The 17890-nt window shown below is 38.9% G+C and overlaps 1 protein-coding gene across 3 annotated transcripts in view; it reads left to right on the top strand.

Moving 5' to 3' along the window:
• Positions 1 to 17890, top strand: part of JMJD1C (jumonji domain containing 1C) — a 118443-nt gene that overhangs the window by 38299 nt on the left and 62254 nt on the right. For all 3 annotated transcript variants that reach the window (XM_028729380.2, XM_028729376.2, XM_028729375.2), the window contains exon 2: positions 5376 to 5540. Coding sequence is in view for 2 of the 3 variants with exons in the window: in XM_028729376.2 (XP_028585209.2) it covers positions 5376 to 5540 (165 nt within the window). In the remaining variant the exon portion in view is untranslated. The remainder of the gene's footprint in view (positions 1 to 5375; positions 5541 to 17890) is intronic.

Raw genomic sequence — 17890 nt, forward strand, 5'->3', positions numbered from 1 at the left:
TGAGGTAATGTTTTCTATAGAAATATCAGCTGGAATCCTATCATTTGATTAAATGAAAGGCAGATATCTCAGGAGGTTATCTGTATCGTGTGAAGTTGACTGTTTTTGTTGTCTAAGGGTACAGCAGCATGCATAAACTTTTTTTGTGATACCTACTTCAACGTTCTGTTTATGTTTTAATTCTTTAATGATACAGTATTTCCACATATATGCAAATATGAGAATTTTTATTTCGATTGCTATTATAGATGAAATATTTGCCTTCATTAATGATACTGTCGAAACACCAGTTTGTATCGCTCTCTTGCGTGTAGTAAGGCAGGTTGAGGTTAAGAGTGTAGTTAGCTTCTTAATGTCATCTGGTGATGTTTGATCCAACGTCTTCCTGGTTGACAGCTGATACTTATCTACCTTGCACCTTATACAGATGTATTGGTATCATACCATGCTATGGATTCTTCCCCACATCTAACATCAGTAAAGAAGTAATTTAGTTTTTAAAGTCTTGTTTGGAAGTACATGAAGCATCCTAACTATCCAACAATGGGGATATCTTCTGTCAGAATGTTTTTCATCCTGCTACTGTAACTGTTTTACAATATATAGCCATGAACAGTGATTGCATAGGAAGTGTTTTAATAAGACAATGATGGAGGCCGCCGTCACATACAGTATTATGTATATTAGCAGGTGCACATTGCATATATTTCTAATGTTTCCATAACATACAGGAGACTTAAATTTTTAACAACATAGAAGTTATGTGCCTATACTATGGGGAGCCACAGTTGGTCTTGGTCCTCCACAATGGAGACATGGAGTCAAAAAATAATCAGTATGACTCGCATATAATGAAAATCTTTGTGAAGCACATTCAGTATGTAGGTAAATACCTAATTTCAATAGCACATTCCATAATCTTGATAGAAGACTTCTGTATTTTAGATGTGTATGGGGGAAGATGTTACACAAAGGTTGTTGGTTTATGCCTTTGGTTTTGTGACTTCAAATTTCAAATTTCCTCCCACGTTTTGTAGTTTGTGTTTTAAGAGACTCATTAGTGTCATAAAAATCTGGTCATTTATCTAATTATGGCAAGTGTTTTTATAGGGCCACAGGGCCAGTTGTTCAGTTGTTTGTTTTTTATTGGATACCTCAAAGAATTTGTTCTCTTGTTAGAACTGGGCTGGGACATGGTGGAGTGCTAATTAATAGGTGGGTATTGGAGGGGGAAAGCTGTAAGATGGAGTCTTAATTTATTTTTAAGGGTGATGCTTTCGCAAAGTGAGGATAGAGTGGATTTAGGCTGACTGACAAGCATTTAAGTGGTTTGGGGGGTGTTGGGTTCCTCAACCTGTTTACAGTAGAGCTTTGTATATAAAGTGGCTTATTAAAGCAGAAATCTGAATGATAAGTTGTCTTCTGTAACCTTTTGTTTTGGAGCCAGCAGTTAGATCGCAGAGCACAATATCGGTTCAAGCTGTGACATACAATCAGGAAAATGAATGAAAGGGAGCTGGAACCACCAGGCTCTGAGATGAAAGACAATGCATAGTCCTATCTTTAGTCCTTTAAGATGGGAAGGATTGCCTTTTTAAATTTTAATTCTTATTGCATAATCCGGTCCCCAAGTTGATCTGGTGTGTAAAACACTTCAGAGGACTGGAGGAGAGGAGGACAACTCAGAATCTGATGCTTCCTGAGAAAACAATCCATAAAATGTAACATAATACAGGGATCTGCAAATATGGTTAGATAAGCAACATATTCTGTTGGAGTTATTTCATATATAAAAACAATTTCAAATCCACTATCTATATAATTTTACTGGTAAAATTCTTTGAGATGTTTCTTAGGAAGCAATTCATAAATGAAATAAATGAATAAATAAATATGTTGGCGCAGAGTGAATAAATGAATGTTGCTTTAATGTCAACATGAGTTCACCCAACTAGTGTATCCCTGACTGTGGTACCTAGTGAGAGACTGGGGAGAATCTATGGGGCATGCAGAATTGAAAAACTTGGTGAAGGCATCCTTTCCCAATGGACAGCCAGACACAGATAATTGCTTCATTTGGACACAATAAATCATTACTTAGCACCACAGGAATCAGCCTGAACAAAGCACAGGCTCCCATGTTTTTCCTTATGTGGAAGAGAACAGAAACATTAGCTTCTTGTTTGAAGCTAACTGTGGTTTACCATTATGACTGAACCGCAGCTAGCTTTATGTTTCTTTCAGGTGAAGCCATGATTGTAGGCTGAGTTTGCAGTTGATCCTGTTTTGCGTTCAAATGAGAATGTTGTCTGTTGCAACTGCTATCCGTTATTCTGCATTCTCTCTGTATCTTTCCGTGGACAGCGACCCTCCAAGCACAGAGACAAGGATGTTCCCCAATACTGTGCCACACAGATCAAAAACAAGGCTAGCAGCAGTGACCAGTGGGAGTCCAGCTGTTTTTCATAAGTTGCCATCATTTCCACAGCTTGTACTGGGTACCTGCATATTTTGGAAATTATTTGACATGTGGTGATGTAACAGGTGTATCTGTACTTGGCATAGAGATGTTGTACCTGGTAATTTTCTGTCTCAGGTGGAGTTTAAAGGACCAAGTGTTCCACAAATAATAATAAAAAGGGCAACCCCCATATCTATGTGATGCTATCAGAATTTGCTCCATAGCTAATCCTGTGTGTCTATTCTGATATTGGCTGCCAGATAGTCCTCCCCATGTAACTCACCTCACCAGTCTTCATAGTGGAGGGGGCAGTGAGTTCTCTCCCCCCCCCCCCACTACCTAGTTACTGCTGGTGTTAGAAACAAAGCAGTTGAGTGGGATATATGGGGCAAGGCAATCTCACAAGTAAACTGTCCTAAGCGCTTTATATAACAACAACATACTGAACTTAGCTTGGTAACATGTTGGCAACCAGTGCAGATCTCTGAGTAGAGCAATCATGTCATGCTTCATCATTCTACACTGATTTTTCCATGATGATTTCTTATATACTGTAAAGTAAGACTTTGTTTTATATAAATGAAAAGATGAGTAATTAGAAATGTGTGTTTATATTAAAGAGAGTGTCTTCATTTTACAATTGAACCAATTTGACAATGATGCAATTTATACAACTGAAGCATTGTCAGATATGAAGTACAATAAAAAAGAAGCTGAACTAATTCTAAAATTGCCAAGTATGAATATATCATAAGATTCATACTTGGCAATTTTAGAATTATTTCAGCTTCTTTTTTATTGTACTTCATATAAGTGGTGAGAGTTCATGTTAATATTTAATAATGTAGGTTGGTTGTTATGTAGAGAAACTGTCTTTCTTTTAGCTGAGTATAGTGCTAAGAGTTGTGTAGCTCCATTGATTGGTTCCATGCAGGCGAAACCTGACCTTTAGCAGATGTTTGAAAAACTGCCAGTACTCGGTGTGATCAGTAGGCTAGACAGTTTTTTCCCTCTCATGTTGGCAGAAAACCTACATTGTCTTAGTAACACAGCGTTGCAATTTTAGCAGTTTTTGTTTTGTTTTCTAAGTGTTTCTAATTCTTGAAAAGAGTTTCCAGACAGGTACTTCTAAAAGTTGTAAGATAGATATAACTGTTGCAATGTCTACAAGTTTGTGTGAACGTATTTTAAGTATTAAGCATCTAAAAACATTTTCAATTGCTGTGCTAACATCTCTGTCATATGTACCTTCTTAGCACAAGTTGTGAAATAAGTACATTTTGCAGCAACAAAGAAGTGAACTTCTGTTGCTTGAATTTGTTATTGCCTTTGACAATTATGTAATTCTGGTGTCTCATACTTTTCTGGGGGCATGTGTGTATGAAATGCTTTTTTTCCTTACAAATCAAAACACAGCCCATCTGGAGCTATTGGCTAAGAACTGGATGTTGTATGACTCTCTGTGAAGGCAGCTTTTCTAGCAGTATTTAAGAGGAAGATGCAGCTGCTTAGCTGTAGGAGTTTAAGAAAACAGAGCCTGTATTGTTCATTTTAAACTCTACTAGTTAGGCTTCAGGAAAATGTGAGTTATCTGATGAATACTTTGACAATACCACCAGCTCCAAGGCTGGATCTTTTCCTGCAGGTGCTAATATTCCTAAGAGCTTTATAAATGCTTTTGAGTGCACAGAATTTGGGGTTTTTGAAAAGATGGAATTACAATAATCTTGTTTCAGTCTGAGATGTACAGTGGGTGATATCCATGATTAGTCATCCTCTGACTAGACCCATCAGAACCAATGGCCTTAAACAATTTAAATGAGTCTACTCAGAGTATGACTAACATTGCAAGTGATCCAATATGTATAAAACCTTATACTGCTCTTCTCTCTCTCTCTCTCTCTCTCTCTCTCTCTCTCTCTCTCTCTCCTTTTTACTCTTGGAAACAGAGACCTCTTAAGTAAATCAGAATGAGGGGCAGATGGTAGGGAAAGTGTCTTGTAATTGTAGTGCTAATGTGAATTGTGGAACCTTTTCTTAAACTGACCGCAAAGCTAGGATCTGCTCCTCATTACTGTTTCCTGACATTAAACTTCAAAGGAAAATCCATTTGGCCACTCTTCTTCTATCTGCATACACCTATCTGCATCTTGCTGCAACAAATCTGGCCTATATAGGGTTGCTGTGACACAATTCGTAAGTTACCCTTAAATTTTAAGGTGCTCTAGGCATGGTTATATAAACCTTTATTTATAACCACAGGGGTAGCTTATCACTGAAGGAGCACAAAAACTTACTTCGCAAAAAAAAGATGAGGAACACAATTCTTCAGAAATAAAGAACTTAATTTGAAACATATAGGAATTTCATTTTGCAGACATTGCTAAATTTTGTCGATTTTGTTGCCTCCAACTAGTGAGGTGTTGTAGATTAGAGCTAGAAAACAAATAAAGCATAATTCTGAATTGTTCCCAAACTTGGTTATTACTTAAATACTCTCACACAGGTACAAATTAGAATATGTATTTAAATAATTTTTATCCTGCTCTTCAGCCAAAAAAGGCTCCAAGCAGCCATACAGATCACTTAAAAAGACAGTTACTGCCCCCAGGATTATAACTTGAAAATACATGACATAAAAGGAAAATGAATTTGGAGGAAGAAGTAATCAAATGAATGTTGTTGTTGTTTTTTAATGGAACACAGAATCAAAAACAAAAGCTCACCAGACAGAAGTCACCAGAATAGTGGTTGAAAAATACTGACCTAGGCTAGTGTGGTGATGGACCACATCAGCAGCTCAGGACTTTTGCTTAGGAGCAGTCTAAAATCAAAGAAATAAGATATTATGGTCTTGCTGTTAAAGTATGTGTATCATTGCAATAATGTTTCTCCAACTACTTTATTTCCCCAGGTATATGTGGAATTTGATGACCTTGAATGGGAAAAACGAGAATGGGTTAAAGTTTATGAAGATTTTGCAGCCTTCTTGGTGGAGTACCAGCTGGTCTGGGCAAAGAGAAAGGATCCTAGCCAGACTCAGGGATCAAAGACCAAGCATATTCAGTGGCCTGCACTGGTAAGATATTGAAATTCTTTTTAACAGTGGTGCAAAGGATACAAACTGCTCTGGGCCCCACTTCTCTGCCTCCCTCAACCTATTGGTTCATATTGCCTTTACCAGCAGGGTTAGAGAAATGACATTAGCGTGCATATACAGTATTGCTCAGTTATTCCATTGAGGCCCATGGCTACCTTGTTATCATTATGGAGTTTAGCCCTTGTGTTAGTTTAACAAAAAGCAATAGAAACATTTCAGAATATTAAAGTTCAGGGTTAAAAAAATAATCAAAATATACACCAATCAAGTTTTAGACAACAACATTGAGGCCTAGAAGTTCTTTGGCCGCTGCAAGTTCTGTTGTCGACTCCTTGCTAGCTAGCCAGAGGGAGGAGACCACTAGGGAGCAGCCCATACTCAGTACACAGAGGCTTGACTCTCTGGGCAAAGTCTGTTCCCTTCCCTGTTTTCTCTTTCCTGAAAGGAACACTTTAAAATCCATACTTTATTTATTAGAGGGTGAGTGGATACTTAGAGGGTGAGGTGGAGGAATATTTTTGGTTTTTTTTAGTCTTTTAAAATCAAAACAGCTGTTTCTAGATATTGGAAGAGAGCTATATTAGCCAATTCCTGTCAGCCTCTTTTGGGGGCCTATTTTCTAGGTTGTTCTTCCTTAGGTGCTGGAAGGTTGGTTGAGGTTGGAAGGTTGGTTGGAGAGAGAATAAAAATAAGATTGAAGGGCCTGTATGGGAAAAGGCTTTGACTTTGCTTCCTTTGTTTGTGTGGATCTTCCTCATTAATTCCATAGTCACTTGTTTCCATTTGAAATCTCATGGCTGTGTTATTGTTACAGGAATATTGCAGTGTAGTTCTAGTGTTTCTGAATGGAGGGTGGTTAAAATTAGTAGGTGATGCCTTAGTTATAATTTTGAGGCAATGAAATGAAAAACATTTGCATATTCAGTAAGCTGTAAGCACCCCACCTCCAGATTTACATGCTTAATTCCTTTACCAAATACATAACTATACAGTCTATGTTTGGCTTACGGCTTCTTGATTCAACATTTTATGATGTTATGTATTCTCATGTTATTTATTTTGTGAGTTGTGTAGGCTGTTATGATGTGCCTGAGTTGTTAACTCGGCACATATTTCTTGTTCTTGTTTTGTGCTTATAGAACATTGTACTAGTCTTGAAAGGGAGTCTCAACATTGTCTCTTGGGAGCAGGGTCTTCCTGTCCACCTCCTTGAGTTTCTACCCTGATTCCATTTTTGTTCCATACCATTTACAGAGCCCAACACGAATCTCAGGATTGCACTATTTCACACAGAGACCCCCTTGAACTACATCAGATTCTTTGTTTTTCAGATTTCAGATTTTTAGATCTTTACTTCGAAGCTATATGACTATACACTCCTTGTCTCTTTCCTTGTGCAGTTGGCTTCAGTGAAGCTTTTCTGGTTTATTAAACCAGTCTCCTGTGGTGTCTAAACCAGTAGGATGTGTTTTAAGGCTCCCAAAAAACAGGATATAAAACCAGGATCTTATTATGCCTTGTAGGGAGCTCTTACCAGTTTTGAAATGATGGGAAACAGTTTTGGGAAACCAGGAAAGTTTTGCTTGATGCCATGCCCACAAGGGGAGGGTGGGTGCAGGCACACATTCATTTCTGTATGAGTTGGATCACCATAATATAATTTTAGCATGTTTCCGCCCAACTGGTGGGCCAACAGGTTCACCATTTTTAGTTAATGCAGAGGAATGACTTAATGTCTTGCAAATGTTTTACAGATTATTTTTGGTGGACTGTAGGAGCATTTCTATTTAAGCAATTTAATTTCTTCAGAAGAAAGATCACTTGTTACCTGTTTTACACACTGAAGTGGAATGGCAACTGAATTGTGCATTTGGAATCTCTAGTAAAGCTTATATAAAAGTCTTAAAGCTCTTAGAAGATCATTTCTGAGACTATAAGATCTTTATGGCTAGTGCAACAAGCATAACCAATGCATGTGGGATGACTGGCCAAGCTGCAGCCCTTTCAGGGCCTTTGGTTGATTTAATGTATTCCCTCCTGAATTTCTGTGCACTTTGTTCTGTGCTGCTTGGGACCTCCAGTTTGAGTTTTCTTGGGTATCATTGAACAGTTTGGGTAAGAAAGATAAGCAATATATCTGGGATAGAATTAAGGTGTATATTCAGGGACAAAGAGTAGGAATTGCTGCTGTGAAGAGGCTTGCTTGCAGGGATGGGGGGTCAGTGAGGAAGTGGAAGAACTGTAGCCATGGTGAGGACAAGGGGACTGTGTCTTTCACACATTGAGATGTTTATTTGTGGTTTAGAAACTGTATTCCTAATACAGAATGTTAATTCTATCTTGCAATATTAAAATATTGTCTTCATAGCTGTAGATTGGAAGCATTCATATTCAGAATCAGAAAGGCAACAGGTGCCTGCGGGTTTGTGTTCTTAGTTTATTGCAGAAAATGTACTACCTGTTGGCAAGGCTAGCAGTTTAGCAGGCACGTGTGATTTCTATATCAAATGAAAAGACTGATTTTCATTTGAAGCTTGTAAGCTTCTGTACCATTCTTGTGAAGAACTTTTAGTTGGTTGAATGACATTTTCAGGACACTGGTTTAATTTATACAGTATTGTGCTGCTAGCTGACATATGCTTACAGAAGGTTTGAGTCTATTGAAAACAATACAGTTCCATTTAAACATCATCTTATGATTGGACTATGTTTTCTCTGCTGCATCATTATGTTTACTAGAATGTATGTGTGCATGCACTGTTCTGCACTGTCTCCTCAAGTTTATTAACAAGGCAGATACTGTGTTCCCATTTTGCTGTCAGAGGAAGTATAAAATATTCCTATGACATTGTCAGAAGTGATGCAGTTGACCTATTTCCCCATTGTAAAGACAGGACGGATTTCACAAACTAAAGTTTTTCTGTGAAATTCATTGCTACAAAGAAGTCTAAATGTTCACTGCCACATTGAAGAGTATGTATTGCAGTATCTGAAAGTTGCCTTGAAGCACATTGTCAAAAATATTCTTATGTTATATTGAAAGCACACAATTTCCCAAACTGCGTGAAACACTGAAAACATTTTCACTTCTGTTGAACATAGTTACTGTATACAGAATGATTTGACCTTGGCATACAAGGCATAAGGCATGGGATCCCTTCTGGGTTTGTCTTCCATTTAGATTTTGACAGCTTATTGCAGTTGGCCTAGATGTAATGGTACAGAAGAAATGCTGTTTGTTTGAAATGGAAATGAGACTCAGCATGTGCTTGACTGAGCAGCCTGCATGTTCTGTGGCATCTCTGTAGTGCCAGCAAAGACTAAAGGTCATATGAGGGTGCTGGGATGACTCACTGGCTTAATTTCCTCATCGCATCTTAGTATATAAGATGGGGTATATAAATTGCCTTAGGGAAAATATAGTGAAAAGAAAAGAAAATGTTGCTGATTTTAGTTGATTAGTGCACTTGTGTTCATCCCTTTCAGACCCATGCTTAATCTCAGTCTACAACATGAGACCCACTTTTATTTTTTCACTACACAGGTTCATCTTTCACCTTGATTTTTAAGAGCTAGAATGACCATGTGTGAATCAGGTACAAGACCCTGTTACCATTAGAAGAAAAGTGGGAATTTGGGTCAGTGCAACTTGTAGAGGAGTGAGAACTAGCAGCTGCTGAATTTTCCTTCTCACTTCACAATTATTTAAACAGTAAATAAGCTCTGTCTTCTTTCTTTTTCTTTTCGCATTTAGAAGCTGTTTTTCTTTTTTGCTCTCATTACAGAAACCATTCTAAAATTAAAAAAAATTCCTTCCAGTAGCACCTTAAAGACCAACTAAGTTAGTTCTTGGTATGAGCTTTCGTGTGCATGCACACTTCTTCAGATACACTGAAACAGAAGTTGCCAGATCCTTCTATATAGTGAGAAGGTGGGGAGGGGTATTACTCAGAAGGGTGGTGGGAATGGCTGATTGGCAGATAGCTGTGATGAGCCTGTTGACGACTCTTAATGACTGCAATAGGTCTTACAGGAAAAAGCAAGGGGTGAGAAGGTGAAAAATGGCTTTGTCATGTATAATGAGATAAGAATCCAATGTCTTTGTTCAGACCAGGTCTCTCCATGGTTTTAAGTTTGGTAATAAGTTGCAATTCAGCAGCTTCTCTTTCCAGTCTATTTCTGAAATTCCTTTGTAGTAAAACAGCTACTTTGAGATCTTGTATAGAATGTCCTGGGAGACTGAAGTGTTCTCCTACTGGTTTCTCTGTTTTGTGATTCTTGATGTCAGATTTATGTCCGTTTATTCTTTGGCGTAAGGTTTGGCCTGTTTGTCCAATATAGAGAGCTGAAGGACACTGTTGGCATTTGATGGCATATACAATGTTAGACGATGAGCAATTAAATAGTCCCGAGATGGTATGTGTGATGTTGTTGGGGCCAGTAATGGTGTTGTCCGGGTGTATGTGGCAGCAAAGTTGGCATCTGGGTTTATTGCAGGCTCTGGTGCCAGTGTCCGTGTTAAGTCTGGTTGTAGTATCATTAATTTGATTTTAATTTGATTTTAATTAATTTTATAATGAATGTTTTTAGAATGTTGGATTATTTTGATTGTTGTTAGCCGCCCTGAGCCCAGCTTCGGCTGGGGAGGGCGGGATATAAATAAATTTTATTATTATTATTATTATTATTATTATTATTATTATGATGATGTCCAGAATTGGCCTCCACAGTCACCTCTGGACACACTGTTAAGACCATAGTCACGGAAGACAATCTTACTCTGTTGCGAGTGATCGCCAAAGAAGAAGATAATATCAGTAATGAAAAGCAACATGATTTCCTCTACTTTTTAAAAATTGCATATAGCTAATTCAGTGCTCTTTCTGGCAGGGAAGACACACTTTGCTAAATAACAGATTCAATGGGCAGTCTGCATCTACTACAGAGAGCAAACTGTAGAACAACCACCTCAGAGTGGGGTTTCTCTCCTCTCCCTTGCTTTTATGCTAAGCAGTAGCAATAACAGCAGTGTCTCCAGCAGCTAGAATTACAGCCAACCCATGAGAGTAAAAGAATGGGTGAACTGTTACCTCTGGCTAGTGGTGCTGTGAGATCCCTCACCATAAATATGTCCAAAGCAGGAAGCCAGCTGGGTGTCCGAAAGCTCTTGGGGCTAAGGGGATGAGAGGTAGGAATAGCAGCACAGTCACACCCAGCTGGATGCCATCTGTTCTAGCCTTACAGGACTCAGCATCCAACGTACTGCGTGTCTACTCCTTCTTTTACTCTCCATACTACATTCTCACACTGCTGCCTTAAGCAAAAAGACCCATCTCTCCCCTGCCTTCCTTTGGAGAGGGCTGGTGTCTTCTTGCAAAATTAAATGTTTGGGGTGATCAAGCAGTTCCTAAATAAAAGAGGTGCATATTTTGAAGAGCAAAATGGATCTATAGTTAAGAAGTCAAGTTGCGATCACTTCCAGAAAGCAATCAAAACAGAGTATGTGGGAAGGAGTGGGTAGCAGAACTGGTGAGACTGAGGTTAAAGAAAAGGATTAGCAGGGCTAAAGAGCAGGGCCAGTCCAAGGCATAAAGTATAGAATCTGTGAGCTTAGCACATGGTAGTGGAGAACAGGAAAAAAATCTGCAAAAGAAAATAATCAACCAGAAAAATTTCCAACCCACATTTCAACAAAACAGCAACTACTTCCTCAAAGACCAGGGGTCGGCAAGGTTTACCTTGCCTGGGCCAGCTCACTCCAGCGGAGATCCTTCCACGGGCCGGATCGTGAGTGTGTATGCCCGCAATTTCCAGCATCTACAGATGTGATTTTCAGTGCCACGGAAGCGAGTCCCTGCGCTCCGCCGGTTTAGCGCAGTGCGCAGGGACTTGCCGAGCGGGCGGCTCGGTTTGGGGGGTTTTGTTTACTAAATGCAGGTCAAATATATGACATTAGGTCACTCATCAGAAAATTTTCCAATGCAAACTGAAAATTTTCTGGTGAAAATAACTCTAATTTGCATAGGAATTTCCCCCCACCCCCAGAAAGCCCAAATGTCTATTTAGTAGAAACCAGCTCAGAAGCTTTCTAGTCCGCTGCAGTCAGCAGCCACGTGCCAGTAAACATTGCAGCAGGGTTTTTCTCCCCGTTAAAAGGGTTTGTCAGTGCATATCAATTGTCCAAAGATTATTGTGCTCCTATTACTGAATTAAGATTAGTGGTAGTATAGCATTTCCTTCACCACCACAACCTTACTTCCCAACCCCCCTCTTATGGAAAGGCCTTTAATTTTATCAGTCTAGCCTGATAAGCTTTCTTAATCAAATCTTGTAAACAAAGTGACTGCTTTCACTTTGTAATCTCTTCACTGATACATTGCTAATTGTCTTAAACTAAACTAGACCATATTTTCCTTTGCCTTATATAAAACAAAAGATATATTCTAGTATAAATGTTATAGACAGCACCAGTATATGGTTTTAAATCTGTATTACGCAAACATTATATCAATAGAATGTTTGTTGTCCTCCCTTTTTAAAATGTAGCAATTTACCTGAAGAAAATTACTTTTAATTTTAATTGCTTTTTTTAATGGTGATGATGATGTTGATGCAGGAACGTTTTCTAGCATGGTACAAGCTTCAATCAGTAAATGCATCTCTTTTGTGTACATAGTACCTTTGTACATAGTACAGCTTACTAAGACGACCTTGCACCAGAGCTGCTCATTTAAATGTACACCTCTCTATTCCTGACTGGAAATGCCAGGGCATAAATGGAAGGGGCCACTAGCTGTTGATCAAATCACTTTATTCTCAGTATTATAGGACACAGACCAATTAATACACACAAAACTCTTATTAACTCGATTTCTTTGTCACCTAATACAAAATGTTTCTAGGTGATTTACTTACTTTTCATCACTAAACTTCATGGTTGTTTAACTGTATAACGACAGCAGCACCTCCAATACAAGAAAGAAAGAGCAATAAACACGATAATCATATTCCCTCAAATTCCTGAGATTATTTTGTTCCCTCCAATTTCTCTTCTCTGGATCTTAACCCTGCTGCAAAAGCCAATAGTACAAATACAGTCATACCTCAGGTTAAAGACGCTTCGGGTTAAATCTTTTCAGGTTGCGTCCCGCAGCGACCCGGAAGAACCGGAAAGGGTTACTTCCGGGTTTCGCCGCTCATGTATGCACAGACGCTCAAAATGATGTCATACGCATGTGCAGAAGCGGCAAATCGCGACCTGCAGACACGGGTTGCATTCTGTTCATGTTGCGAATGGGGCTCCGGAACGGAGGCACCACTGTATTCCCTTTTACACAAGATTTGCCTGGTCCAAACAACACACTTAGCCAAGCGTTGGGTTAATATGAATATGCAGGCTTCCTGAAAAGAGCTCATAGCTGCTTTGTTCCTCCTAATCCCCCCCCCATCCCCCAGCTGCTGCACCACCAAGCTAAACCAAGGTTTGGTTTAGCATGCCATCCCAGCATGGACAATCACAAGAATAAAGTGGGTCCATATAGTCTCTGTCTCTCTGTCTCTCTCTCTCTCTCTCTCTCTCTCTCTCCCTCCCCCCCCCCACCACCGGCTTATAAGGCATTGTAGGCCAGGGTTCAGCACACAACAAAAACTGTATAATGAAGGTGCCACTGCCACAGATAATGCCCTTCCCCCCAGCTTTTGCTTGGTGGGTGGTGCCAAAGCCTCTCCTTCTTTACTCCCAAGAAGGTCTCTAGGGCAGTCTTTCATATATTGGGGGTCTGTTTCAACAGCAGCATAATGATAATAATGATAATATAAGATTTCAACAAAAGTTTTATGTTTATAGCATGCTCTCTCTCTCTCTGAACTTTTAAATAAGTAAAAGTAATGTTGAACTAGAATATGTCTTGGAAGGAAGTGTGCATTTTCAATTTTCCCTTTCTTCTGCTGTTCTCTGGGTCTGTTATGCTCTCAGCCTTCCAGAAGTGACTCACATTTTCAGTCCTGGCTGTCATCCAAGTTGCAGATAAAAGCCCTCCAGCTGGCTATCCATCTTGTTCTACACTTCAGCAAAGGAGTTGCAGTGAAGCGTTGCTGTTGGCAGTACAGAGCAGCTCCTCTAGCAGAGTTATATATAAATATTTTTCACAATTTCTGTAGAGGTTAATGAACAAACGCTAGCACATGCAAGTAGCATTTCTTGATAAAAGTTCATAAGAGTTCTTTGAGACAGAAAGAAATCTATCTTAGTCTTTCTTCAACCTTAGGAGCTATCAATGCTTATCAAACAAAAAATTCTTTTTTTATAATCTTGCCGTATAGTTTAAACTCTCAAGGGAACTTTGACCACCATTCTGCATACTCAGATGCTGTATGTACATGTTTAGATCCTCACGACTACTAACATTTCTTTTATATGCTGAAGTCACAAATCATTAGGATCAGTTTTTCTTTCATAAAGGAAAACTGAGCTTGTGTTTGAGCCACATTGAATAACTTTTCTGTAAAGTAGGGCACACTGTTAGCAGAAATACACTAGTACCGTGGCTGTAAGCCAAGGCAGTAATTGAAGGTCATGGATTGTTTGCTAAGTGCAGTTCTGTGTGCTGTTTTGGTCCATAGGGGGACTGGCAATGCCAAGAAACAAAGAGAGCTCTGTTTGTTTTTGTTTTTTTTAAGGTTATGGTATGGATTGCTTGACAGTTAATGCCTGACTGTGAGATGAAGCAAATGGTGGCTTAATGAAATATTATAAATTCTATAACTTTAAATGAAGTTTGTCAAGTGTGAAAGTTTGTATACCTCAATACTTTGTAATGCTGGTTTCTGAAATAAATTGTGGTGTACGTTACGCAGTCACTCTCACTCTACATTTACATAGTTGCTCAGTTTTGCCTGCATTTTTTTACTTCAATCAAATTTTTTTTTAACTGCAAAACAGTTGCTGGTGAGGTATTAGAATGCAGCAGCCACAATTAAACTCTGTTCAAGTAGCACACATTTACGAGTTTGAACTGGCCTTGCATTTATATTCATGCAGATACAGTATTTTCTTAGGTCTGGTTTACATAAGCATAGAATGAGATGACGAGATCCTGTTGTGGTAGAATATTCTGTGTTAAGGAGGCTGAACGTAGGGGGCACCATGCTTTCCAGGTTTTGTTTCTTTAATCTTAGTTAAGCGAAAATTAGCACACCCCTTTTTTCAAGAACCCCCATTAACAGCAGTTTGCAACCTTTTAACCACTGTTAGGGCAGTAAGGAAATTTTGCACATTAGAAGTTAGCATGAAACAGCTGTTTGTCCCCATCCCTTAGTTGATAGTTAAGAAACAGGCAGTGTTACATCTGCACCAACCCTGTGTCATAGTTTTCTTGAAGAACATAGGTAAAATACTTAAACTATCCAAGTGCTGTTGCTTGTTTAGGTCATTCTAACACAATTTGTTGTGACACCTTTAAATCACTGTAGTTTACACACCAAGTAGCTAGTGTTTGTAGTAAGGTAAAATGTTAAAAATCCTGTGGATACTCAGAGGGTTCTTCACTTTCTTTCCTACTTTGGGCATGCAGACTGTGATATGAATAGTCAATGGAATTTAGGGTTAACAGCAGCAAACTGCTGAAATGGTTTTGAGGTTGTAGGAAAGGGAGTAAGATGTCTAAGAATTCCCTGATGTGTAAAATTTAGATGGTTGATTCAGAGGGAAAAATGACTCTAGCTTTGATCATGAAAACAAGTCCCTTGAGCTTTAAACAAGACCTATATTTTTAGTAGGACTACTAATGCAACAGATACTAATATATTGCTTGTTGAATGCTATTAATACATGGATATACAAACTTTGCCTGTCAGTTTTGATTGCGTTTTAATACTTGTTTGTCTTGTCATTATAGAGAAATGAAACATTTTGCACAGATATTTTGTGCACCAATGAATTGAAGCGTCAACATCAAGTTGTTGTTCTTGTTGCTGTTGCCACTGCTTGTTTATGGTTGTTTAAAATAACATCCCAGGTTAGAAGTGGAGGGAAAGAAATCAATAAAAATAATTTCTTGTGATAGTAATTTGTTTTAAACAGTTTTCAAGTTGTATTTTAAATTGTGGCACACCCTTGGTCCTTATGGTGAAATAATGTAAGTTAATTTGGAGATTTGTTCCATTATTGCTGGAGAAAATATCAATAGAACAAGTGGTTGGAATGTTTTGCATTTGCCCCAGCATTGTAAGGTAACCAAATGTGAGCTTAGGACATATGCTTTTTAACCACTGTGTCACATCAGCGCATGTTTTGTGTGTTTTAAAGGCACATGAAATGTTTCTACCAAAATACAGTTAATGGAACCTTAAAACAAAGGATGAATGGAATAAGAATGATGAGTGACTGTGATGTGAGCAAGCTCAGCAGTGTTCACAGTCTAAACATGCTCCTTGTCTCTAAGCAGGTTTCTTTTGGCTTATATTGCCTTTCAGTTTACCGCAACAAAATTCAGTCTTCCCACCTCTGAAGTGTGTGGATGAATTGTGTGTAACAATTCCTTGTGTATGGTGCAGACAGGTGTATACTTGGGAACATGTATATTTCGTAACATTGGGAGTAGCCTGCTGACGTATTTGCACATTCAATAGAAAGATATATTTCAAAGCTGATCCATGCATTTGCTTACTGATGCTATCAGAATGGGGTGGAAAACACCAGCCGTGTCATTCCCTTGATTACAAAATTCACACATTATTATACTTTAGTGCAGAATGATGAATGAAAAAATGCAATAAGGACATCTGAAATGTCATCACTTCTTACAGGCTAATACTGTTGAAAGTGTATTTTAAGCAAGAATCCTACTGTTTTAAGCCCATTACTGCCTTGACTGCCATACTTCTTCCTTTTTTCTATTGGTTTTGAGCAAGAAATAATGTTTCAGTACAGTTTTTGCTAGCTCCTTTATTCTGAGAAGAACATTCAGCCACAGAAGGTTCTTGGAGGGATTAGTTTTGTACAGGTTCCATGTAGGGATTGCTAATGTGACTTCATTTAACATAGCTATACTTCAATGCAATACTTCATCTCTGAGGTTGGGGACAGGGCAGTAGCTCAGTAGGACAGCATCTGCTTTGTGTGCAGAAGGTTGCAGGTTCCAACCCCAGCATCTCCAGGTAGGGCTGAGAGAGATCCTTTCCTGAAATCCTGGAGAGTTTATGCCAGTCACTGTAGACTGAGCTAGATGAACCATTAGTCTGACTCCATATAGGGCAACTTCCTATATTCCCGTGCCTTACTGTGTTCCACTGCAACTGGGGTGGGGAACCTTTTTGGCCAGGGAGGCCAGATCCCTACCTGCTCCTAGCCACACAGGCCAACTTTGATGGGTGGGCAGGACCACCCATCTGTCAATAATCTGACATTATGATGTCAGATGCTTGATGGATAGGTTGTCCCAACAACCAACTGATTTTCAGGCACTTGAGAACTACAGCACAAGGGGCTTTCACCAGCCCTATGCTTGCCAATTGGGAAGCAAAGAACATAGGGCTGGAAAGCTGCTTCCTACACCGATCAGCTACATGAGTGAGTTTGCCACAGGGAAGTCAAATAATGCCGCTAATCCAGCTGAATCTCTCTACCTGCCCTGCACCTGATGTCACACATATCATCTGGTAGGGAGTAGGTTGGTGTGCTTTGGGGGGAAATGGCCTTGTGTGTCAAATTCAGTCCATGAGCTGGAGATTTCCCATTCTGAACTAAGAGTAAAATAGTCTCATTTTGACACAGGATTATCTGGGGTTTAGTGCATCACTCCCTAGCTACCGGTACATTTTGTATGTGCTAGGTTTGAACATTTTTGCTTGATGTGAACTATTATGATTTCTTTTTAAAGCTGCTTGATTTTCATATTACTAATACTCCAGTGTGCCAAGTAGTCTCCTTAGAAAAAGGCAATTCTCCCTGGACCCTTTGTTTGAGGTTCTCTTTGGACTTTGCTTACTAGTTTCTGTGGCTTAAAAACATTTAGTCCATTGTTCTTCATTCTAGACTATCTTGACTTTAACATGATATGACTGCTTTCACCTTGGTGACATGCCATTTTTGTACCATCAATTTTTCATTATATCTTTGAGAAACAAGTCTAAAATAACTTACCTTTCCAGTTCGTTACTACCTCTTGATTTAACAAATTGACCTCCAAAATGTATGTGAGCGTGACTGCTAACTTTTCTTTAGCCTTATTGTTTCCTGGACAGATAACAGAAAAATCATCAGATCTTTCTCTTTGCATGTTTCCCCGGCTTGATAAATAAAGCAGCCTTCCCTAACCACTGGTGATTTT

The sequence above is a fragment of the Podarcis muralis genome, chromosome 6 (assembly GCF_964188315.1).
Source record: "Podarcis muralis chromosome 6, rPodMur119.hap1.1, whole genome shotgun sequence".
Taxonomy (NCBI): domain Eukaryota; kingdom Metazoa; phylum Chordata; class Lepidosauria; order Squamata; family Lacertidae; genus Podarcis; species Podarcis muralis.